The sequence below is a fragment of the Pelodiscus sinensis genome, chromosome 6 (genome assembly GCF_049634645.1).
Source record: "Pelodiscus sinensis isolate JC-2024 chromosome 6, ASM4963464v1, whole genome shotgun sequence".
Classification (NCBI taxonomy): domain Eukaryota; kingdom Metazoa; phylum Chordata; order Testudines; family Trionychidae; genus Pelodiscus; species Pelodiscus sinensis.
In genome coordinates, this window is record NC_134716.1 from 11,219,543 (window position 1) to 11,245,247 (window position 25,705).

The following is a 25,705-nucleotide window of genomic DNA, read 5'->3' on the forward strand; positions in this document are numbered from 1 at the left end:
AAGTTTTGAAATAAAAACAAAATAAAATTCAGGTACAGGGAGTGGAGGGGTCAAAGCTTCCAGCTGAGAAAATAGTGCTGCATGGGTAAATGTGCCTTTATCCTCATGTTTTACCAGAACATGCCAAACAGCTGGCTGGACTGTATCTGTTTTCTTGTGCCTTGCCAGTGACATTGTTGGCTTCACTCAGCTGTCCAGCAGCAGCACACCTTACCAAGTGGTGGACTTCTTAAACAAGCTCTACACTACCTTTGATGAAATCATAGATAACTACGATGTTTACAAGGTGGAGACGATAGGAGATGCTTGTAAGTTCTCTGTGCTGTGGACCAGGGGGAAGCTTAGGAAAAGAAGGGATCAGAGCATGACAAGAATAACCAGTCCTGGTGATCTGAAAAGCTCGTTGCTGCATTAAGGACCAAAAGTAATTACATTTTGAGAGAGGAGAGTCCCACAGCTCTACAGGTGCAGTTTCTCCCTCCCCCCACCCCCATTTGTCCACAGTATTCCATTGAACCTGATGAAAGGAGAGAAGTGGGTGGAGATGAAAAAACTCTTCTGTGTTTGATTTCTGTGGCCTGCCAGATCCTGTCAGATCCAGACCAATGGCAGCTGGTGTGCTTGGTGGCTATTGCTTTACAGAAATGTGTGACTCCAAAATGAACCAGAACCAACAACCCATCTCCACCCCACACTTTCTGACCAAGACTCCCTCTCCCAAATCTTCACATGTGGGGTAGCCTTGTCTCCTTTCCAACTGGAAGCTGGAGGCTCTCTCTCTCTCTCTCTGGGTTCCTGAAAGGGGATACCACACATTCTTTTTTATAGGTTTACAGGGTGTGGCCATCAATTAAAGACCATTTTTGCACCAGATCCTTCAGGGTCTTTGGGGGCAATGGACTCTACACCCTTCAAGTTTTAATGGTGGTGATGAAACACCTCTTGTTGCAGCAACTGTTACACTGAACAGCAAGGCTGCACACATTCGAGATACCAAGCATCTTAGCTATCATTTGGTTTCTAGAGTCCTCACATGATTCCCCTAACCACAGAGCAAATCTATAGATTATCTCGGCTGTGGATGCTCAGTGTAGGAGCCAGCTTCAGAAGGAGTGGGAGAGGATTCCTGAGGTATTTGGGGTTACTTGCCATTTCTTGGTAACACCAACCCAGAGATAAAAGAATGAATACCTTTCATAAGGCCTCTTGCACCTTCTCCAGGGTTCTTGCATATAGGGGAGGGCAAAAGGGAAGCCCAAAGTTTTGCATGGGTCTAGAAATTAATCACTTGAATTATTGTGCTGTGTTTCCTTTTCTCGGTATGTTTCTGGATGTTTTTGCCCTAAACTCACAGAGCTACCCCAGTAAGTGAAAGACAAATGGCTTTTTTAGACAAGGCAAACATCCTTCTAGTAAATATTTTTTAAGTGGATTATATTGAAAGCTGATGAGGCTGGATTTTTGTTTTGAGACATGGTAGTGTCGGGGGTACCCAAGGAGAACGGTATTCGTCATGCCAGTGAAATAGCAAGCATGGCTCTAGACCTGGTGGCTGTGTGCAAGACATTTAGGATTCCACACAAAGCCAACACCCAGCTAAAGATACGAGCAGGAATCCACTCAGGTATGTGGGTAAGCTGCCATCTGGCAAATGTTTGTAATGGCATCTTGTCTATGTAAAGAGTAAGCTAGATTTTTCAGCCAAGGGCTGAGCATCCTATTTCAGGTTCATAACCCCAGGTATCACCGTAGCCTTAGAAACCAAGATCCTGTGACAAAGCTGTCAAGGCTGTTCCCCACTCTGGCTGCAGAAAGTGGGGGTCTGATATACACTTTAAAAATACCCTCCCACTAAAGAGTTCTGCTTAAAACTCTCTAAGGTCACAGATTCCCCAATCTTGCATGTTATCGTGCCACCACCCAGTTCAAAACCCCTTTGAATCCCAGGAAGACACACTTAGGAACTTTTTCTTTGGGGTAACCCCAAGCTCTTTAACCCTTCCTCTGGAGAGAGCTTGAAAAACAAATTAATTTCCATATAACTGATCTGCAGAATCAGGCACAGGTACACAGACACTCCTGCCTTCTAGGACACTGGAATCAGATCATAGTCTTAAAAAGTTGATTTTATTAACAACACAAGAAGATATACTTGGTAAAGAAAACTTGGTTGCTTGGTGTTACAGAGCAATTGAAGAAAACAGATTCAAAGCATAGAGAATTGCTTCCCTGGGATTCAGTTTCAGTTACAATGTACAGTGGGGAGAGGGTTAAATCACCACAGAGAAGTCCCACAAACCAAAAAATAAAGAAAATAATCTGATTGCATCTAACTGCACATTTCCTGTTCACTTACATAGCAGTTGTTCCAAGGTTCAGTTCTTTCTAGACATGGATATTGCTGAAAATTCCATGCTTTGTTCCTGCCTCAGCCCATCTCCTCCCTGCACCTACTCTGAACTCATACCAAGAACTGAAGCAGGCAGAACACTTTTTTCAGTTCAAAGCTTTCAATTCAAATCTCTCATTCTCTTCCTATTGACTGTCCTGGGTCCCTGCCAATACTTCCTGGATACCCACTACCACTAGGTTTAACCCTTTACAGGCAATTTAGTTAATTGAATGGATGGGATGTCTAGAAAGGGTAGTATCCTTCCCATCAATCACAAAGGCCATTACTGCTGAGTTTTAAATGGCCCCCATCATCCGTCTGACAGATGCTTTTACAAAGAACACCCCAGCAGCCCACTTGGGAGCAGCAGAGCCCACTTGTGTCTGACAGAAGGAGAGAGAAAGCTAATGCTAATAGAGACTGGGGCCAGGGGATAGTAATTTGTTGCCATTGTTGGTCCCATGTATTTACTCACAAAGAAACCTTTTCTCACATCCCTGTCTCAGTCCCCACGCTCACACTTTTGCTGCTCTCTGATCTAGGCCACCATCTGATTTTCCCACTGGTTGGCAATACAGAGTCTGGATTAGACCAGTACACGTGCTGTGATGTTCAGCGCTGTGGAGTGTGCCTTCCTTAAGACTATTAGAGTTAATAATCAACAACAGAGCAAACCCTTCTCATTTTAAAGCAGAATGGGTTGATATTACCACACCCAGAGTACGAGCCAATGGAGATAACTAGAAATTGAAAGCTCTTCTGCTATTGTCAGCAATATACAAGCGTGGCTCCAGTTCTTGCTTTTCTAGATGCTTAGTGTGTGCAGTTTTGTGTGAACAGCCCCTGTGGAGACCATGGATCCACTTACCACTCGTCACAGGCATTAGCTCCACCAATCAGTATGCCGTCTCCTGGTAGTGTCTCTCCCATCATTGTCTCAGCCTGCAGACCCATCTCAGTCTGAGTACTGTGGTGTCCTCTCCATAACTTTGCCATTCAGCCATGTCACCATCCATGTTTCTCCCTTCTAGGGAGGAGAATATCTATGTCAGTAGTCCAGCCACTTCCCCAGTGATGACTGAGGGGGATACAAGCCCACCCCCTACTCCGAGTCATAGGCCAGAAGCCTATGGATAGCAGCGATATGCTGCCTTTCCTTAATTCCCCTTACTACTTCTATGCATCCCTGGTTCTCTTCCCCTGGCCCTCAGCAACTGCTTTGCCCTCACCTCAGGCTTTTCAGGCATTGCTCTGTCCAAGGTACTAGCACTCCTTCATATAGCTAGGAGCACAATTTTCCCTCCTGGAGCTCCAGGTAATTACTCACCCTGCTCTGCCTTGCAATACTTCTTTTATATGATCGCTTTTCCTCACAGACTTATTAGACCTCTTTTAGCCCCTTACATGCCACCCCATTATAGACCCATCTAGCTCTCTGCCCACCTATGACCAGGCCCTCTTTCCCACACCCTTCCATGAACCCATAGCATCACTTCCTGCCTCTGATCCCTCCAACTGAGCCCTCCCTTGCTTATGAGGCTCTTGGGTTTCTGGTAACCCACCTACATGGTCCTGTAAATCAGTGGTGGAGCTGAAGCACAACTTGTTAAATCCAGAGGATGAATAGGGCAGCATTGACATTTATACCTTATCACGGGACGGGGAACTTAGGACACTGGACCAGAGCTGTGTGTGGTGCTAGCCACTGAGGCTGCATAAGCCTGAGGCCCACTCTCAGTGTGAGTTAAAAATATCTCCCAGAATACTTAGCTTTCTTTCCTTCAATAGGGCCGGTTGTAGCAGGAGTCGTTGGAACCAAAATGCCCCGGTACTGCTTGTTTGGAGACACTGTCAACACTGCTTCCAGGATGGAGTCCACCAGCGAGGGTAAAAAAAAGCCAAGTGCCTGGGCAAGGCTTAGCACATTTTAGTGAGCTGTGGAGAAACAAAGGGCTGAGCTGACACAAGCCCTGGCTTAAGTGGGAGCAACTCCCAAACTCAGGAGACTTTTGCTGTGAGGGCTAGATTGTGCTCTCAAGATCCACTCACAGAGGAAAACTTTCATGCATGGCTTTCCCTTCTTGTGAAAAAAGGAGCTCCACCACCTCTGAGAACCTCTCCACTTCTTTAGGGCCCATGAGAGGGGTTTCCAAGGGTCCAGAGTTCCTTGCAGGAAATAGGGCAGGCTATGATCAGGCCTTGGAGAGGCATAGGATTAGCAGTGAATGTTCATTGATTCCCCTCCTTCCTGGCACTCAATAGCACTCCTAGCTGAACTGTTATATTTTCTATGACCCACCCTCCTCAGTGCAACTTTCCCTTAAATGGGGAGTCTGGGAAATGGCTAGTGACTGTAGAAGGTTTGACAGCCAGGCTACTTTGGGGTTACATCCCCAGTCAGTGGGGCAGAGGGGGGAGGACAGGCAGAGCACTCTGTTGCATGGGGAAGAAAACCCTACCACCCAGCAGAAGGATTAGGGAGAGATCTCCATGAGAAAATCTTCCAAGTGAGTTCTTCTTCTTCAGCTCCTCCCGGGGTCTGACAGAGTCCTGAATTTGGTTAGCAAGCTTTATCTTTAGCTGAGCTGAAAATCAAAGGCCCAGGATCTGAAATCTGATTTGATCCTACTTCCAGGGGCCAGAAAAGGACGAATAAGCCAAAACTGGGCTTTTAATTAGACTTGTGTTTGTTCCTCTACTCCATGAGAGAAAGAAGGTTGCATAGTTTTGTAGGGTGGGGGTACAATGCTTTTCAAATATATTAAAACAGAGCAATTTTTCAATATATTTTAAAGAGCTGTTCTGCTTCAAATAGTGATTCTCAAAATTGTCATGATGGCATTTATCATTGTGCCTTATTGATTATACATCAAGTTTGCCCAGTTTACAAACTGAACACGTGTCTTTCTGCCTGCCTCACTGCTGATTTTGCAGACTCTGTCTGTGGATCTGAAAGTCAAGCTGGGTTCTTTCCTTTCACTCATCATCACTAGTATGAAGACTCTGCAGAACAAATTATGCCCTCAGTGATACCTGTTTACCACCATTGTCTTCAACTCATGCTCTCAGTTGTGTGTGCAGCCGCATTAGCCTTCTGTCAGTCTCTCAGTCTGCTCCCTTCCTCTTCTCCCTTTACACTCTCCTTTGAGTGAACTCATTTGATATCATAGCCTCAGTTACCGCTTTTATGCTGATGACTCCCAAATCTTTTCTTCCATCCCTCACATTTCATCTTTTCTTCAGTCATGTATATGCCTATCTGTCACCTCTCCTTGTGGATGGCTTATCAGCACTTCTAAACAGTATGCCAAGACAAGCTTATCATCTCATAACCTTAATCCTTGCCTCTTTCCTTGCTTCTTTCAGAATATTCATCTGAGGATTTCAAATAGCTTTGCACTCTTTCAGGAACTAGCCCAGAAGATATCACAGTGATAAGTTAGAAGCATTAACTTCAGTGAAATCCAGAATGTCCACCCTATATAGACATAACATTTGTTTCTGTCCCAAATCAATCCAAACATTTTGTGGAACCAAAAAGAGTTCAGAAAAGTTTTCAGTTGGAAATTACAGAAACATTTTATTTCAGCATTTTTCAGTCTAAATGAACTGAGATTTCTGAATCAAAATGCTGTAGAAAAATTTGAAACTGCTTTTTTTGTCAGAAAATTATTTCAGAAAATTAATTCCACCCAGCTGACAAATCATCCCCCTTTTTACAAATAGGCAAATTGAGAAATTAAGTATCTTGTCCCATGTCGTGCAGAGAATTAATGGTAGAAGTGGAAATATAATCCCAGTCTCCGGCGTTGGATGAGACAATAAGCATTTTGTATGAGGATAATTCCTTCCTTGATTAAAGAAAAGATCATGTTGCCAGAATAACTCAGTAGAAGTACTTATACAGTTACAGGAAATGGCACCTTCCCCTTCTTTTTATTTATTTATAGGCCTGGAGACAGTGGGTGGGTGGAAATTTCTCTTAGATTTAGTCTTTGTTCAAAAGTGAGTACCCAGAGAAGGCAGTGGATGTTCAATGGCCACAGGCTAACACTCCATATGGATTTCTTCCCTGGGAGATGAAAGGGTCACTTGTCAAGCAACTCCAGCCAGGCAGCTATAAAGAGCAGAAAAATAATATCGGATACAGGATGTGATGCGAAGAGTTTGTTGACAGTCACATATGTGTCCTGAGATGACTTACAAAGAGACCAGAGACCTTTTGGTTCATCTGTGAGCATTTCAAATAACATAGTAGTGACAGCCAAGAAACGAAAAGAGCTAGGGTGTCATTCAATAATAATGACACAGCCTGGGGGGCAGATGGAAGTTTAGTTGGTATTCGTTGTTTTGAGTGGGTAAATGGTTGCAATAATATGGCAATTTCTCCCCTTCCAGCTCTTAAAATACAGTGCAGTTCAAATACATACCAGCTGTTGGAGCAGATTGGAGAGTACATATTAGTGTGTCGTGGGAATCTGCAAGTCAAGGTAAATATGCAGAATTTGTGCTCAGCTTTTCAGAGGGGAAAAGTGTGAGCTGTCTTCTGGAATGTTGGGGTTTTAACGCTTCAGGCCGTCTTCTCTCAGAAAATGGATTGGTTGAGTCTGACGCATGCCACCAGCTGAGAGGACAGGATGGCTTTCCATGGGAAGTTGACTCAGAGGAGCTTGCTGAAAGGTGACACAAGCTGCTCCTAAATCCAGCCAACCCTGGGAGGCAGGGTACAAACATGGGATCCACACTCGGATTCACTGCTTGGCAAGTGCCTAGCCTGACTGCTGAAAATCAAACCTGAGACTTGAAAATGGTGATGAACAATACATGAACACAAACTTTGCCTTTGGAATTTGTTAATCCTAGTGGCCCACATTCTGAGAAGCAATTTCAATGGCAGTGGGATTTTCGCTTTGTGGTGAAAATGGGCAAGAGTAATCACAATGGTTGGGAGGAATCTGTAGTTACCTACAAAACTAGAAGTTGCTGGCAGTATCTCTTGCTCTGTAAAATCCCTGGCCCTGGACTTTGAAGGGGGTGAAATCTAGAACCCGTTTTTTAAATTTTGAGTTCATATCTATCTGGCTAAATATCCTGCCAGATGAAGCAGGCACGTAAATGATGAAGTGTCCCACAGTTTGGCTCTGCAAATGCAAATCATTCCCCTGGCCTCCCTCTAAAACAGTCCCATGACTGTCTCCCCACATGTACAAGTGAATCCCAAGATCCAGTCACTACACAATTTTCCACTGAGCACAGTTACACTTTGCAGTGTGGGAAGGACCTAACCAAGTTGTAACCATGTCTCTCAACCAGCATACAGGTCTGGCCTCAGATCTTTACTTACGGCTCTGACCTCAGGAATGGGATATGGTAAAATACAGTTAGATTGTCACTGAAGTGAGTCAGGAGGAAAGCTGTGATCATGGCACTCTCGACTGATCTGTATTTGAGTTTGTAATGTTAACAGACCCATATTTAAAATGAGTGAAACTTTCTCGAAGAGGAAGTGAGGTTTTTTAATGGATGCTGTAAATAATAGTAAGAATATAGTAGTGCCTTGTGCACGGGACCGGGACTCAGAAGATCTGAGTTCTATTTCTAGCTCTGCTGGGTGATCTTGGCAGGTCACTTTGTCATTGCATGCCTCAGTTTCCCTTTCTGTAGAACGGGATAGTGATACTGAGCTTCTTTATAGAGCATTTTTAGATCTACTGAGGAAAAGTGCTGTAAAACAGCTAGATGGTATTATTGTTACACCTCAACTTACTTTTCTCCTTAGGGGAAAGGAGACATGGTAACATACTGGCTAGAAGGAAAGAAGGATACAGCCATCCAGAAGCAAGCACCCATCCCTACTACAACCTCTCAAGACCCTGATGGAACTACTTTTAGTTTAATTCCAGGAGTTTTGCCCAACGATCCTCTTTCGAGTTCAGCTTAAAGGGCATGGGGGGGGGGGATGTTTAGTTGTTCCAGTTTCTCCTTGTTTTCAGTCTTTTAGACCTCCTTGGCATCCTTCCCATGTAATCCAGAAAGGCAGAGGTATTTGAAAGCTTCTATTGTTGTGCCACATCTAGAGGCAAAGCAAGAAAATCCCTGCTGCTCCCCCTCTGCCTACCGAGATGTATAGACAGTCATTAATCATAGCTCTCTCCCTTACTCCAACGGGGACAAAAATAAAGAAGTAAAACAAATCACTGGCGATGACAAATGTGCAGCTACATAAGGAATTAAATGGATTCTTCTGTGTCACCAGCTATCCAGAGAGGGGGGTGAGACCTGTGCAGCTGCTGCATAGGTTTTTAGGGAGAAAGCCCTGCAAATGGCCCCTCAGTCTCAGACTTGGCATGAGCAGCAGGCTGGAGATGCCAGCGTATTAGCTTCTCTCGTGGTGAGACGGGGAGGCCGTGCTATTTTGTGCCATGGTGGTGATAAGCCGCATGGGATTACTTTGCTTAATGTTTTGAAAGGTGGGACTGAAATGTGGACTTTGCTGGAACTAAAGGCCAGGTGAAGTAGGAGAGAACAATCTAGCCTAGTGGCAAAGCATTGGATGAAAAGAACTTGGGGGGGAGGGGAGGATTTGGTTTATTAGCCATTTGAGTGACTTTTGGCAAGTCAGTTCACCTGTGCCTCAAGTGTCCATCCATAAAATGCAGATGATACTAACTTCCTTTGTCCTGTGCTTTGAGATCTAGGGATGAAAAGAACTCAGGATTATTAAACAGAAGAAAGAATGTTTAAACAGTTCGGCTATGATTTTCCGGAAATGCTTTTAACGGAAAAGTTTTCTGTTAAAAGCATTTTCGGAAAAATGCGTCTAGATTGGCAGGACGCTTTTCCAGAAAAGCACTTTTTGCGGAAAAGCGTCCGTGGCCAATATAGACGCACTTTTCTGCAAAAAAGCCCCGATTGCCATTTTCACCATCTGGGCTTTTTTGCGGAAAACAAATCTCTGCTGTCTATACTGGCCCTTTTATGCAAAAGTTTTTCGGAAAAAGACTTTTGCCCAAACGGGAGCAGCATAGTATTTCCGCAAAAGCACTGACAATCTTACATGAGATCGTCAGTGCTTTTGCGGAAATTCAAGTGGCCAGTGTAGACAACTGGCAAGTTTTTCCACAAGTTTTGTGGAAAAACTTGCCAGTCTAGACACAGCCTTCATGTCTTAGGACTGCTGTAAGAGCTCTGTTTTTGGAATGATGGTTTGACACTCAAAATCCACACCCCAAGTGACATAATTATATAGGTTGAACCTCTCTAGTCCAGAACTCTCTGGTCCAGAAATATCCATTGCCCAGAACGATTTTAGTTTGCTGGATGTCCACTTTTCATGGGTGTGGCCAAACTTCTCACAGTCCCATACAGTTTGTTTGCAGCCACCAGTCCTGGCTCTCAGTGTTCTGTGCTGTTATTTAGCTCTAATTTACCCCTATATGTCTTCTCACAACCCAGTAAGCAGTGGGAGTGTTGGTAATGCTGCTAGACAATATTGACCTCCTCTGATCTGGAAAATTCTCTGGTTCAGAACCAGTCAGGTCCTGAGGGTGCCAGACTAGAGAGGTTCAACCTGTACCCACCTAACCTCCGGTGTAGACTGTGCTACATTAAGAGAAAGGCTTCTCCTGTCAACATATGTGATGGCGTGTCAGGGAGCCCCCAACTCTGCACCCCCAACCACAGCCAAATGTGCCTCTCAGCCGGAAGGTAGAACAGAAGGTTTATTGGTTCACAGAGACTCAGCGTAGCTTGGGATAGATGTTAGCACAGGTGCCAGGGTAGGCAGACTTATTCCTCTTGGGGGAAGGGCTCACAGGCCCTGAACCCCCTTTTCCTGCTCCTAGTCTGCTGTCTTCATCCTGCCCAGCTGAGACTAATTCAACCCCCCATCCACTGCTCACTCGCCCCATGCAGCCCCGCTTTCTCCATTGTCCTCCTTCCAGGCCCAAGGTGCTACGTGCTGTCACCTGGACCTCATGATGTGAGAGGCTGAACATACTTCCCCAGTGAGTCACACCCAGCCTCCCCCTCCTCATGCAGCTACTACTGCAGGGCCTGGGGAAACTGAGGCACGCACACACCCACACACAGCATCACTACAGAGCAGCATAGGGCAATAGGGATCACACACAGCACAACACAGAAACCAGTGAATGCAAAATCAGAGTGGATCCAGGGCCACACAAGTGGACGGCACTCCCACGACATCGCAACATAGCTACTGCCTCTCAGGGAGGTAGAGTATCTAAGCCAGTGGAGAAAGCTTTCCCATTGTCATAGGCAGTGTCTTTACTAAGTGCTACAGTGGCACCGTTGCATCCCTACAGCTCTGTAACTGTAGACAAGCCCAAAAAGAAAACGCTCTCTATAAATCTGCATGATTTGCTGATTGAGATGGGTTTTTGTGAATGGTGTCTCACCAACTCTGTCATGGATTATTTGCTCTGAATGCAAAGTATGCTGTACAATGTGCACTATAGGCTGTGTGGGACTCTGCAGTTTTTCTTTTTTTTTCCAGACCACAGATTTTTTTTAAATGTCACTACATTTTCTCTAGGTCACGGCTAGTCTATCTTAGAAAAGCTTCACTGATATAACTAAATTTATTCCAAATCAATCTAGATACACCAATGCAAAACCCTAAATTAAGTGTGCTTAAACCAATATAATCTCAGTTTAGATTAACTGGGTAATTTATGGGGTCAAGCCCCATGTAATTAGCATATTTTATATTAAATATGTACTGTGTGATCACTGAAAATAAAATTAAAAGGTATTGCTGATACTGACATTTCTTATTTAATTAGAAAGCACATGCAATAGTAATAGCAACTGACTTTATTGAGTGAGATTCCAATATACATTCTGACCATTCTTGTTTTAAAGTAAATGTTTGCATTTATCTAAACTTTAAATGTTAAATTTGTATATGTTCCAAACTGTAAAATATAACCACCAGTAAACAAAAGTCCAAGTCAACTACATCATTGTAACATCCTTTAACACATTCAGTTCTTCCTCGGTTCAGCCAAATCCCACTGATCTGAATACATAGAGGCTACGTCTACACTGGCCCCTTTTCCGGAAGGGGCATGTAAATTTCACGAGTCGTCGTAGGGAAATCCGCGGGGGATTTAAATATCCCCCGCGGCATTTAAATAAAAATGTCCGCCGCTTTTTTCTGGCTTTTAAAAAAGCCGGAAAAGAGCGTCTAGACTGGCCCCGATCCTCCGGAAAAAGTGCCCTTTTCCGGAGGCTCTTATTCCTACTTTGAAGTAAGAATAAGAGCCTCCGGAAAAGGGCACTTTTTCCGGAGGATCGGGGCCAGTCTAGACGCTCTTTTCCGGCTTTTTTAAAAGCCGGAAAAAAGCGGCGGACATTTTTATTTAAATGCCGCGGGGGATATTTAAATCCCCCGCGGATTTCCCTACGACGACTCGTGAAATTTACATGCCCCTTCCGGAAAAGGGGCCAGTGTAGAAGTAGCCTGAATGTTCCTAAAACATTTTGATCTACATCATTGCATCATGCATTATGTATTTGGCACTACGCTTCCATTGACTGAACAGTCATTTTTCAAATATGTTAAAAATTGGTATTAGAAATTATAGAAAGGGATAGATCACAGGCCTGTCAAGAAATGTGAATTTGTTACCATTCACTGTATCATATTGCGTATTCTTTTATAGAAAAGTTGCGACTGTTACTGATCTATGGTATACTAATGTACACTGGTAGGATTAAAAGACATTATAATGAACATTTTTTGAGTGCAGGTTATTCTAAATATAAGTCAGTGGTGTGAGCATTTTGGTTTTGTAAAATGTTTGTGTGACAGTGCTTAGGAAAATTGCTGGACTGACACATGTAGCTACTGAGAGTATATTTGAGAGTTTGGTCCAAAGCCTCATGAAATTAATGGAAACACTCCTAATGATGTCAGAGAGCTTTGGATTGGACGGTTTACTTGCAGAAGAACATAATGGACAACACCACTGTGAGCATCCCTCTGTTGCTTTGTCACTGGCTTTCAACCCTGTCTTCGATGGACCACCTCTGCAGGGATAGGTTTCCATAACTCACTGAATGTCTGGTGCGAAGGTTTTGATTAGTGTCACTTGCGCTGACTGCATTGTGATTAATGTCATTTATGCAAACAGCTTTTGTGCTGTGGACACTTGTCTCCTGGGAAACAGATGTACAGAAGATGTGAAATACCAAGTGACAGTGTTCCCAGATGATTTGGCAGAGATATGGTATTTACTGATACACCTTGATAAGAATATTTAATGGATTTGGCCAAAATTGCATTGCCACCTAGCTCCTAGTCTCCCAAAATAGGTCTGTATTATTATCATGAGATAGAGGTCTCAATCCCACATTCACAGAGTATCCTGCTAGCAATGATTTACCTGGGGACCCATGAAGCCTAACCCCAGTGTAAGGTTCTGCCCCTGAGGCCCAATTGGTGGAGTCCCAAGGAAGTTGATTTGGCCTACTTAAAGCAGCAGTAGGAACAAGCAGCTATCTGAACAACTGGGCTTGCCTCCCCCCCCGCCCCACTTCCTGTGCCTGCTGCTTGATTTCCTGGCATCCCAACCCAGTTGTATTTGTGGTTCTGAATCCTGACCTCTGAACCCTTGATACCCTGAGCCTCCTGTCTCTGATTACTAACTTGTGATTCTGAGCTCCACTTTGTCTCCTGTTAATCTTTCAGCATCCTGAATCTTGGTTCCTAGAGCTGCTGAGACTCAAGCCAATTAAAAATGGCTTAGGTAGTAGCATGATGCCTTATGGGATCTGTCTTGGTCTGAGATGATCTGATTGAAAATGTTGCATTCTGCATTTTACAAAATTGCTGAACATCTTACTTTAAAGTCACAGGGCCAGGTCCTGCAAACGCTTATAAGCTTGGGTAGAGCCACACACAAATGAAGTAGTTCTATTCAGGATTGGCTGGAACAGTGAAAAATTTCCCCAAAAATGTAAACAAAAAGAAAAGTTTCTGTATTGCTGAAAAAGTCACTTTTTTCATTGCAAACCACACAAACCTAGCTCAATTTTCATTGAATGAAATGGAGCTGTTCACAGGAATAAAGTTACTGCAAAAAAACCTCAGGGTAATTCTCTTTCATCAAATAGATAATCCTGACAACATCTCCTGTACAAAATGATTCACCCCACCAGAAAGTAAAGCCATGGGGCCAAAGCCGGCTTTAGGAAGTGCGGGGCCCACTTCGAACCAAATTTTGGTTGAGCAAAAAAAACCCACAACCCAACACACTAACAAACAACTCGCAGCCCCCTTTAAATCTCCAGCTACAGGGCAGAATCCCACCTTCCAGCCAAACCCATGGGCTGACTCCCCCTCTCGCAGCGCACCGAAGCCGCCGCGCTCCTCCTCCGGGGCCGACGCCCCCTCCTGCAGCATGCCCAGCACACTTCCAGGTTTAGGGCACGGGGCCCTCTGGCTTTAGGGCGTGGGGCCCAATTCAGGGGAATCGGGTGAATCGGCCTAAAGTCAGTCCTGCATAGGGCTTGATCTAGCTGCCAAAGAAATCAACAGCTGTCCCATTGGCTGTAGTAGTTCAAGATGAGTGGGGGACAAAAGGAGGACAATTGTAACAGACTCCAAGCTCATGGAGACCTTGGGTATGTCTAGATTACATACTTCTGCCAACAGAGGCATGTAAAATAGGATACCCAACATAGTCAATGAAGCAGAGATTTAAATATCCCCGGCTTCATTAAAATAAAAATGGCCGCTGCTCTGTGCCGGCTCAGCGGATCGTAGGTACAGTGTGCGAGTCAAGATGCGGATTGGTCCACAAGGGAAGCTTTTGTCAACCGCTCCTGTAAACCTCGTTTCATGAGGCATAAGGGAGCCGTCGACAGTCTTCCCCTGTCGACTGATCCGCATCTTAACTCGCGCGCTGTGCCAACAATCAGCTGAGCCGGCACAGCGCGGTGGCCATTTTTATTTTAATGAAGCCGGGGATATTTAAATCCCCACTTCATTGACTATGTCGGGTATCCTATTTTACATGCCTCTGTCAGCAGAGGCATGTAATCTAGACATACCCCTTCAAACAATCTGTAACAATCTGTTGTATCAGGGTCCACGTTTCCAGAGTGACCACTCAGAACTCAAATTACCAACTAAGTGCCCTGATGTGAGACACTGTGTAATCTCTGAGGGGCTAAGTGCTCTTCTATGACAGATATCTATGAACAGTCAGCTGGTACAGAAGTCTGTGTAGAAGGGGGATGTCATTGATGTTACATGCCTATAGATTGGTGATATTTTCCTCCTTTTCCTTAAAAATATCTAATCCATGTTTACATTTGAAAGTTGAGCATTTCCAGGGAAAGGGGCCGATCCTGAGAGGCGTGCAAGTACCTTCTGCAAGGTGCTGAGCACCTTCAACATCCTCTCCCACGTGGGAGGTGAAATGCTACATTGCTACTGGGAAGGTCTTTGCCCTTCACAGGACTGGACCCTCACTGTTTGCAGACATAGGAAAACAGCACATGTGGATAAGAACAATACCACTCTGTTTTTATGAAGTATGTGGGTATACATATATCTAGTCTGATTAGTATTTATTACAATTCCATTTCAATACAGTCTTAATACAGGTAATGATACACACAGGCATTGGAAATAAATAGCGTGATACAAAGCAGAAAAAGAATTACAAAATTATTTAATATTTAACTAAACCCTCTGAATGTTGAAGAGTAGATGAAAATCCAATTATAAAAAAATCAGCAATGTTGCAAAAGTTTGGGAAGTCAGTTTTCCAAGGTTAGACACTCCCAGAGGTTATTCAGTCAAACTGTTAACATTGGCAAAATGTTCTTTCTTTCTTGAAACAGAGCACTTAGCTCTGACCAAAGACTAGGGAGAAACTACCTAATGTTTAATGTTGTGTTGATATTTTCTGTAGGTACGGTAAACCCAAAACTTGTGGGATATGTAAATAGACCTAGACTAGCAGACCTCCACAACAGATCTGCACCTCTTCAAAGCAGGAGGATGAGGCAGCTGCTCAGGAGGAACGGACCTGGTGTTGAGAGCTTCCCAACCATTTGGGAAAACAGAAACAGACCGAACCTGATTATGCAGCAGAAGTCTGAACCTCCTCCCATACAATCCAATGGTCACATGCCCATTGGTTGCAGTCATGCAGGATGGATCCCCATTTCTGTGTGAACAACTCCTGAGGCAGGAGTCAGTGGGCTTTCCATGCATGGACAGCCGTAAGGTCAGACTTGTTGGGTTAGTCAGATTACTCCCTCCCCAATAACTTCCTGATCACTACTAGTCCTTGCCTCAGACTTTTCCCTTTTTCCTTCCGGAGCAACTGGCCCATACTGCCCGTACTGACACCCCAGTGTGAGCTTTGTTCCCCAGCTTTTAATCAAATATTCAAATGCACTTTTTCTCCTCAGAGTTATAAATTAACCCTTTTCAAATTTGAAACCGCGGTGTGGGTTTGGTGTTTGGAGAGCAGCGATGGGCAACCAAGGCTAGTGAGGGGGCTGCATGAGTGTCCCTCCTTCATTTCAGTGTGTCGCAAGGTTGAAGTCACTCATGTGCACTAACCGTGACCCCAAAACAAGATTACATACATTAATACAGGGCATGCTGCATATTCCAAAAGGAGCAGAAGTGCTTTAATCATTCATATATGAATAGAACTGTCATCAAGTTCAAATAATAAAAAAGAAACAATGACACTTACTTTACAATATCACATCCTTGGCCAGCCTCTTCCCCACCTCCTCTTCCAAAAGCGTCCCATCCCTGCTCCTCTCCCGCCCTCCCAGCTCTTCTGGTGTGCCACGAATCAGCTGATTTAAGCCCTGTCCCTACTCTTCCCCCTCCCTCTCAGAGCTTGAATGCCACGAATCAGCTCTGGGAGGAAGGGGGAGGCGCAGGAGTGGGGCACGAATCAGACGATTCATGGTACTCTGAAAAAATAGGCAGGCACAGCGCCCCCCAGTGAGTGAGCTGCATATGGAACAGCCCTGGGCCACAGGTTGTAGAAGCTGTTGCCTTAAAAGCCATGAGCAGCAAAGTCCTTTGTCAAGCCACAAGGCTATATTAGGAGTATGCAGTGCAGCCTGTTGCATACATTTAACAAGGGGTTGTTGTTGTTGTTGTTTACAGATGATTGCATCTTAACATTGAAGTACAAGATAGGGTGCCATTTGCTGTATTTATGAATTCTGGAAAACGAAGTATCTTCATCCCTGAATTTTAAAAGGAATTTTGTTTCTCATGTATTACTGCATCTGGTGAAGAATGATGCACCAATTGTTGACTTAGAGCAGAGGTGGAGAACCTAAGGATCGGGGGGCTGGATGCAGCCCCCGACTTCTCTGGATCTGGCCAGCAAGGCTCAGGATTCCCCTCCCAGCCTGCTCCTGTGCTCCCTCTCCCACTCGGACCCCACACCTGAAACCTGCTTCCTGGCAGGCCCCTCCCACACACTGAACCCCTCAGATTTGGCCCCATCCAAGAGCCTGGGTGGGGGCACACACAATCTACTAGCCTAGGCTCCTCTAGGCTCTAGTGTGCGAAGGGAATGTGGGGAGTGTCTTAGTGTTTTTCTCCTTCTCAGTTGGAGACCAACTCAGTTTTTTTGCTTCTCGCTTTTGTGTGATCCCGTCTGATTTGTCTGTGGGTCAGCAGCTCCCAACCCAAAAACGGTTGCCCACCTCTGACTTAGAGCCTGATCTTGAGAGGTGCTGAGTGTCCTCAATTTCAGCTTACTTAAATGAGAGGAAGGAAGAGACACACTTTCTACTGATCAGATCCATACTTGACATTGAATCTGTGATGGATTAGCTCTGTCATCCTGGGACTAGATGAAAAGGGGGGCCTGTCTTATCCCATTCTACCTAACAGCAGGAAGAAAGGCTTTGCCTCATCCCAGAAGGGCATACGAAGGCGGCCAAATATGGCAAAGAGATAGAACTTATACCCAAGAACACATGAACAGGACTGGAGCGCCATGAAACTGACACAATGAAAACTGAAAAAATGATGAAAGGATGTACTCCTTTCTCTCCTTTCAGTTAATGGAAGGATGTTGCCCACAACTCCTCCTTGCCCGAGGTTTTGTCCCACTTAGACAGTACATTAAAAGCCCTAAATCAAGTGGCCAGGTTCCCAAATCTTTCAGCAGCTCCCAGGGTTCTCTGGGGGTCAGTAAGAGGTTTGTTTTTCAGGGGAGATGCTGAGTGCTAAGCACTTTAGCAATCTTAGGTGAAATCTTAGCCCCGTGGAAGAAAGCAAGAGCCTGGCCATGACTTCTGTGAGGCCAGTATTTATCTGCTGGTTATAACAGAACTGTCCTGCGGCCTTTAAGTTCCACACGTCCTGAGGGAGAGATTCTGCCTGACAAGGCACAAGCTGTTCAGCAACATTTGAATTCCTACAAGGGGATTCTCCTTTCCTAAATAACAGATGGGATTTTAAAGCATCGGGAGTGTTGAGATAAACCTAAGCTGCAAGGCTTGGTTGGGTTGTGAATTTCAACTTCCTCAAATCTTGCGGGGAGTTCAGACCTCAGGATGTGATGGTGTTTCCTGAGCCTGTCTCTAATGAATATGTCACTGTGATGCATTGTATGACTCTGGTCTTACAAACAGATGCACCAAAGTACATGCCTATGCTTATATGGCACATCCCTAAAGTCAAAGGGACTCCTCGTGAGCATAAAGGTCTATGAATGCATCTGATAGTAGATTCTGGGCCAACACTCATAACCTTCACAGAGCATTCTCCTTAGTGTGTTACCTTCCATGCATTTTAAAAACAAAGGGAGCTAGAATCCACTTGACTGGCAAAGAAAATGTCATTCTGTCTCCTTTGTGATCTAGGGAACTGACAGGGTAACCCCAGGCATCACTAGAAAAAACATTGCCTTTGACTATGGTAAAAGAATCCTGGACTGGATTTGTGCACTCATTGAAAAGGATGCAGAATGCAAGATCTTCCACATCCATAATCCCATGGGAAGGCAAGTAACAAATGTCAACACAGCATGTAGTTGTCTCCATGGGAGCTTCATGCAGATTAGAATCAGATTAGAAATGTGAGGCATGCAGCTAAAGCCCCACAAAGAGAGCTGAGGCAATGTTTTCTATAAAGAGACCAGTTACATTGGCTAGAAAACATTTCTTTTAATAGTACTGATGTTAACAACTTGCGGAAACCCTTTAAAACTGGGGTGGGGGATAGAATCTATTGGTTAGATACTGTCTACCAACAGGACGTAGCTCAAGCTTAGCAACAAGGTGTGGAGGTGGCTGCAATTATTACTGAAAATGCTCAACACAGAACAAATGGTCCTCAGTAACAGTACCTCAGACAATCAGGCCCCTAAAGAGACTTGATTATAACCAATGTAAAATCAGACCCAAAGTGACTTAATTACTGGTCACTGTTTATCTGTTTTGATTGTTAGTTGTTATTAGTGGTTAAAATGTCTGTAGGAGCATTGCTGCGAATGATGCTCCATACAAAAGTAAAATACAAAACCTGTGCTCCAATATGTGACAATCTAAACCAGAGGGATGATGTAATATCACCATCTGGATTAGGCTGATGATGCAGGGACAGATTCTGCCACCCTGAAATTGAGTTGTCTCATATTCTATGAGCGTCATCAAGAAATCAATGGGACTGTTCACAGAGCACGATGCCTCTCGACATGAGAAACATGTCAGAAAGTGGCCCTTCGTGTAAATAAGCCAAATTAGACTGCTCAAAACAAAAGCATGGGATGAGGAAAGGAGAAGAAATTACAGTAACAAGCAAAAACAAAAACCACAAGGGGAAAGGAATAGCATCGTATTTCTAAAAAACCCAGCTCAGTTGTGTGGATCTGGTCCAAAGCAGAACTTAACATTGTCACCACTGATGTCAACTAGAAATGGAGAATGCTCAGCACTTCCCAGGATCGGGTCCCACATTGTGTTTTTATTTCCTGTTTGTTTTCTAGACAGTGATGAGATGAATGCAGTTTCACTTGAGCAGAGATCAGAAAATTATAATAGAGGACCATGGCTGTTGCTGAAAACAGTTCCTGATTTTCTTTTAAAGAAACCACATGGGTTCTTTCTTGTAATGCAAGCTGTGTGGATAAAAATGCTACTAACAAACAAAATATAAAAGAAAATGAAACTTCAAACCAGGTAAAGATGGTTGATTTCTGCATCGCTTTTACATAAGTTCAGAAAAATCATATCCTTCAGTACTGACATTTATGGCAAATACAACAGTAAAAATTATATTTTACAAGGCTTAGAAATCTATCCTAAGTGCTTTATCATCTGATCTGATCATTATTAGAGCCCTGCAAATCCACAGATATCGGCTTTATATCTGAGGGATCTGCAGCTGCAGATGTGGATCTGGATATTCATGGCTCACTTTTGTGGATATCACTGTGGATACAAATTTTGTATCTACAACTTTGCAAATGTGCAGATATCCTCTTTATATTTGCGGGTATCTGTATCCATGGATGTGGATGAGGATATCTGTGGCTCATTTTTGTGGATAAGGATTCAGACGTGGATACCAATTTTGTATCTGCATAGGGCTCTACTGATCTCTATAAAGACAATTTAAAATCCTGATCTTGCAGCATTGAATCAATGGAAGATTTGTTGCTGACATCACTAGATGCAGGATTAAGCTTTAAGAGGCGAAGAACATGGCAGTGATGTTCACTGCTTTGGGACTTTAAAAAATCAAGGATGAAAATGGAATTTTAACCTAGGGAAGCTTGAGGATTTATTGAGCTGGCAATGACATAAAGAGATTCACCTTCAAGTCATGAGTTTGAGTCACACCCAGGTTGGTAGTTTTCATTAATCGAATTCAGCCCTGTGATGAGTGGGAACAATTTCTATAAAATCAATAGAATTACTCCTCCTTATGCCAAATTCAAATCTAATCATACAAATTGTGACCATAATATGGCTGCTTGGGAGATAAATGTCTAGATTTAAAAACACTCACCAGCAAAACTGTGCTGACAGACTCAATAGAGGCCAAGAACTGAATGGCCATAGAAATTAAACATGAAGGTCAGGGTTGAGGCTCATTGTTAGTTTTGTTACTGTCTATGCTCTGCTTGTGTTGTGTGTAAACAGGATTTTATCTCCAGGATTATCAGTTTAGCACTTTTCATAGACATTAAGGGCCTGAACCAAAGCTCACAAAAGTCAGTGGAAAGAGTCCCATACGTCTAGACTGCAGAGTTAAATCGGAAAAAGATACACAATTTGTGGTATGCAAATTGCGTATCTTTTTCTGATGTTCTTTCAAAAGAGGCTTTTCTGAAATTTGGCGCGTCTACACGGTGCTAAATTTTGGAAAAACCTGCTCTTTCAACACATCCCTTATGCCTCGTAGCACGAGGTTTACGGGGTGGCAAAGGAGCACATCTGCTATTCCGAAATTGTTTTTGGAGAAGTAGACGCATTCCTTGAATGCGGCATTGATTTTCCGGGATACGTCTGGAAAAGCAAAACCTCTGGTATCCCGGAAAAGTGCTGCAGTCTAGACAAGACCTTGTCTATCCAAAGGGCTTTGGAGCAGACCCTAGAGCCACTTTTATTTTTAATGGCCCAATTCATCCCTGGTTTCACTCTGTCCTGTTAATTAAGAGTAATACTGAACATGGGAAAAGCAAAGATTCTCAGGTAAAGATATTTCAGAGAAAATGTATCCATATTCCTCTGGCTTCAGATTTCTATTTGTGCTTATGTTAATTTACCTATAATGACTCCTAAGTATATGACATCTTAAAATGTAAAATTGTGGACCCATTGCCTTCAATGGAGACAGGATTTTACCCATAATCTTCACTATTTTTAACATTCATTTTTAGAAACTGTGTGCCATTTTCACTACCATAAAATCTGCTTTCATTTTTTTTTAAAGCAAAATCCTAAAATCAAACAGTAAGAATGGAATATAGGGCATGACTCAGAATTGCTTGATTGCATTGCGTATTATATCTTTGTCATGCCATTTACCACTAGAATTTATTGCCTTGACTTATAAGAGACCTTTCTACTACTTTTAAAATGTGTGGTTTGGCAGCTATTCAGCCTAAGCAAAGAAACATCCAATCCTATTTTCATACATATGTGCAGAACTGCCCTGATCTCTGCAAGGGAAACTTACTTGCTACCAAACACAATGCAAGGGGCTGTTTTCATGGCAGTCTCTACAACCCTGATTGATTCTGGACTCCAATACCTAAGAGGTTGCTTTTCTGACCATGCACCTGATTCCAGTGGTGTTAAGCTCCTCTTGCACTATATTCAACATCCTCGACATCTACATATAAGGGCTGAAGGCACTCAAAAGGCCTTATTCTGCACCGTGGGAGTCAGTTGAATTTTAGCTGTTGACTTCAATAGGAGCAGGATTTGGTTTTCAGCAGCATTCAGGAGGTGCTCAACACCTTTCAGGATCAGGCCATATGTTCTTTTATGATGATTACGATCTCTTGATCTATTTCTGGTGACCATCCCTGGAGTGTTTTTTCCAGGGCTGGAAGTTGAACCTTTTCAGTGAGGGTCTCTCTCTGTGGGACTCATTTACTCATATGGCCCACAAAAGCTTGAGTTTTGCAAATACAAGTCCCTGAACTGCACACCACAGCAGCAAGAGCTGTGGTATATTAATAACTGGCTGTCTCTGACTGAGACAAACCTGCATTTTCTTTATTTGTTTGAACTGCACCCTGATGCCACAGAAGTGAGCAGAGTGTGGAAAATCAGTACATAAATGCATAAATAAAATAAACAATGTTACATTTAGTGCACCAAAGAGAAGCAGAGAATGCCCATGCTGGGAAATCTTCCCAACCCTCCCTTTGGCAATCTCCTTTGAGCTGCTTGTCTGTAACGATTTGAGAGCAGTTTCCAAATGGATGGACCCTGAGGATGCCTGAGGTTTCCCTTTATTTTCCAAATAATTGCACAGACATAATGAGGAGTTGCTCCGCTTACAATCTGTCAGTGGAAAATTCCACAGCAGTTTCTGCAGAATATTCCCAGGCTTCTGTTAGCCAGGGGTGGATTCTTTTCCCACTGGTAGTTCAATAAATCTGTCTGGTACAAATTATGGTTTATTACAAATAACTAAAGCTCGAACTGTTATTAAGACTTCCAACACAGAAAGGCTTTTCAGAGCTATGATAACCGTTTAGTTACGGAAATCAAGGCTTCGTCTGTGAAATGCTAACAAATTATTTTATGCTTGAGCAAACATTTTTAACAGTTTAACCCTCAGACTGGCTGTATAGATTACATTTATATTACACTGCATCTATACTGTCACGTTAGGTTATGTGTACGCTGTAGAATGTGAATGTAATTGTGTTATATATAGGTGGGCAGTCTGCAGGCTCTGAAGGCTTAACCACTATGTTAACTGCATCTTTCAGGTCATGGTTCCAGTACTATGCATCTGTGATCAGTGAACTAGTTAACAAAACATACAGCATAGTTGTGAAAAACTCTAGCCAACCACATTTCTCTGGTTTTCCCCACCTTAAAATGATTTTCATAATATTGAATAAAATGTCATTATGGATAAACATCTGGAGTTGTTGAAAAGGTATGTGAAGATGACATTTCCCTAAGAACCTAATCCAGCTTCTATTACAGCCAATAGAAGTCTGTCTGTTGACTTCACTGGAAGCTGGATCAGGCCCAAAATCTCCAAGTGATTTTAGAGGTTCTTGCATATATTTTTACAATCCTAAATGCAGTCAGTGATTGCTGTTGCTAAGTCTCTTCAATTATTTAATTGCTATCATGTTGTTAAATACAGCTGTAAGTGTCAAACATATTAGAAAGACCTTGGTGGATTCATTAACAAATGACAATGAACCAAAGTGCCTAACATTTGCACCTCTGATATGACTGTTGATAGATTTTCCTTTGAAAATTCTCTCTATCCTATTCCCCTTCCTGAACTCAGGAGGCTTGCAATACAATAGTGTACAATGCTGCTTTTTGATTTCTTAAAACATGGTCATGTAAAATCTAGTAAGAACAGAACACTGAATTCAGACTTTGGCTCCCTGGTTTTCCTCACTTGAGTCTAAGGGTGGTTAAACTGAAAAGATTTTCTAACAGCTAGACATCAGGCAGCCAACTAATTTAACTGCAAGTTGACCTCTATCAATTCCTTCAGAAATAAAGGAAGTGACACTATTTGTAAGAGTCACTCATCCATATTGCATGTTGGTTTACACCGCAAGCTCCAGACTTTTGACTCTTGCCTTGATTTTAGCTGACAGTCAATGCTTTCCTCTTGCCAGCTTGTCTAGGCGCTAGAGTGTGAGGAAAGAGAGGTGTCTGGACAAAATATTCAGCACTGACATTTTAAAAAATAATTAAAATTGATTTCCACAAAGAAGAAGGAGTTCTTAGCCTTAAACATGCTTATTTACTTACAGAAAGTATTTCAGGCACAAAAGGTTTGAGCATCAGTCACATACCAGATTAAATTTGTAACAGTATGAGTTTTTCCATGCAGTGCAATCAGCTACTTTTTCATATAAGAGCTGAACGATGTAGTCTGTAGAAATACATAGAGAAATAGAAAAAGGTGCATCATTCAAACTATAGTCTCGTGGTCCGAGCTGACTCCAGTAGGGTTTATATAACAACAGTATCTGTCGTAAGGGTTATTCTCCTTGTAGGAACAGACAATGATACTGTCTTTTGGAGCCACAAAAATGTTGTCCTCTGTGTCAGGGCAGGCAACTCTGTCCCAGGGAGGAGAAGAGCTCGTCTTCTCCAAGGCACTGAAAGTGGGACCCTCTCCCACGAACACGTTCCCCGGCATCTCCGGATAACAGGTCTCCAGGTATCTCAGCATCTCCTCCTGGTCCACCCTTTTGATCAGGCTTTTGCACTCTCCCGTGGTGGTGGTGGTGGTGGTGCAGATGGACACAGAGTCCTCTCCCTTCGGCACTCTCCTGCCCGGCAGGTGTGCCTGTCTGGCCAGCTCATCGCAGCTGCCCTTGCCCGACTCCAGATCCGAGGGCGTCCGCAGCAGCTCCATTACTTCCTTGTCTTTCCCCTTCTTGCAGCAGGGACGCGTGTTCTCGGGCCATTTGGTGCAGCCGTCCGTTTTCCTCGTGAGTGCAATGGCAGCGATGCCCGGCAAGCAAATCGCGGGCCCTATGGCCAGGAGGGGGATGTCCCCCAGGGTCTCCCCTTTCATCCCAGAAACGGTGAACATGAAGCCAAAGACCAGGAAGACGCTGACCAAAGCCACCACCAGTCCCGTCCGAGGGTTAATGTCGTCGGGTCTCATGGCTCCTCACCGGGCAGACCATCCGACCGCTCCTCGTCCCTGGGCTTTCGGAGCCTGCCTGGGAGCGCGTCCCTAGCTGTAGTGAGCGCACCCGCAAAAAAGTTTCCTGGGGGAAAAAAAGGCAGCGCCGATCCTGCTTCTCTGGCCACTGCCTTCCCGGGAGAAGGGGTCAAGGAGCAACCCCCTGCAGGTCCCCGGGAGCGCCCCTGCGCTGCTGCCAGGCGGGGTTAGCTGCCCCCAAGGGCGAGGATGCTGCCCCCGGCTGCGGGGGCCGGTCGCTGTGACCTCACACGGCCAGTCCCGGGGGGCTCCTAGGCCAGCCCGGCGGAGGGGAGCCGCGAACGCAGCAGCAGCAGCAGAGCAGGCACCCCGAGGCAGGGAGCTACCGCCCGGGCATGGGCGTGCATAGCCGAGGCAGGGGTGGACGTGGAGCCGGGCAAGAGGCAGACTGCAGGCGTCTAGTGTTACAGGCGAGGGGAGCGGAGCCCAGGGCTGCGGGAAGTGGGTCAGGGAGCGTCTCGGGAGCTTCCAGCACAGGGCGGAGGGAGGGGTGGGCGGGGCGCCGAGTTGCCCCGGCAGAGGCAGGTGCTGGGCGGCAAGGGAAGCGGGGGGGGGGGGGGTCCCTGGCGAGGTGGGGTGCGGAAGGAGGGCGCACGGGAGGGGCGGTGCAGCCAGCCAGGAGCCGCGCACCGTGGCTGGGGCTTGCCCCTGCAAATCCCCGCTGGGCTCTTTCGAGTCTCGCCTGGGGACGGACGCAGCCCCCCGCCCCGCCTGTTTGTCCCGCCCGGCTGGGATCCCGCACGTGCCGGCCCGGGAGCAGCCAGCGCCGCCCGCAGCCTCGCCCCGCGGGGCTGGCTGGGCTCAGTGGCCCGGGAGCCGAGGTGCAGCCGGGGAGTCCCTCCAGCGGGGCAGCCCAAGGCGGGACACAGGCCAGGGCCGGG

General features: G+C 44.7%; 3 protein-coding genes across 3 annotated transcripts in view; 2 read left to right on the forward strand and 1 right to left on the reverse strand.

The window, feature by feature from the left end:
- The window catches only part of LOC102445409 (atrial natriuretic peptide receptor 1-like), a 39,502-nt gene extending 37,709 nt beyond the window's left edge, over positions 1-1,793 (forward strand). The window contains exons 19-20 of the mRNA XM_006117988.4: positions 169-308; positions 1,472-1,793. Coding sequence (XP_006118050.2) covers positions 169-308; positions 1,472-1,680 — 349 coding nt within the window. The 3' untranslated portion in view covers positions 1,681-1,793. The remainder of the gene's footprint in view (positions 1-168; positions 309-1,471) is intronic.
- Positions 1,794-3,989: 2,196 nt separating this feature from the next.
- LOC142829802 (soluble guanylate cyclase 89Da-like) lies at positions 3,990-11,531 on the forward strand. The gene is made up of 3 exons (XM_075931445.1): positions 3,990-4,279; positions 6,791-6,882; positions 8,172-11,531. The coding sequence occupies exons 1-3, from the start codon at positions 4,213-4,215 to the stop codon at positions 8,331-8,333; spliced, it is 321 nt and encodes a 106-aa protein (XP_075787560.1). The 5' UTR covers positions 3,990-4,212; the 3' UTR covers positions 8,334-11,531.
- Positions 11,532-15,073: 3,542 nt separating this feature from the next.
- On the reverse strand, positions 15,074-25,371 carry TMEM215 (transmembrane protein 215). The gene has a single exon (XM_075931446.1). It carries the CDS (start codon positions 24,762-24,764, stop codon positions 24,060-24,062), a length of 705 nt encoding a protein of 234 aa, XP_075787561.1. The 5' UTR covers positions 24,765-25,371; the 3' UTR covers positions 15,074-24,059.
- Positions 25,372-25,705: the final 334 nt, after the last annotated feature.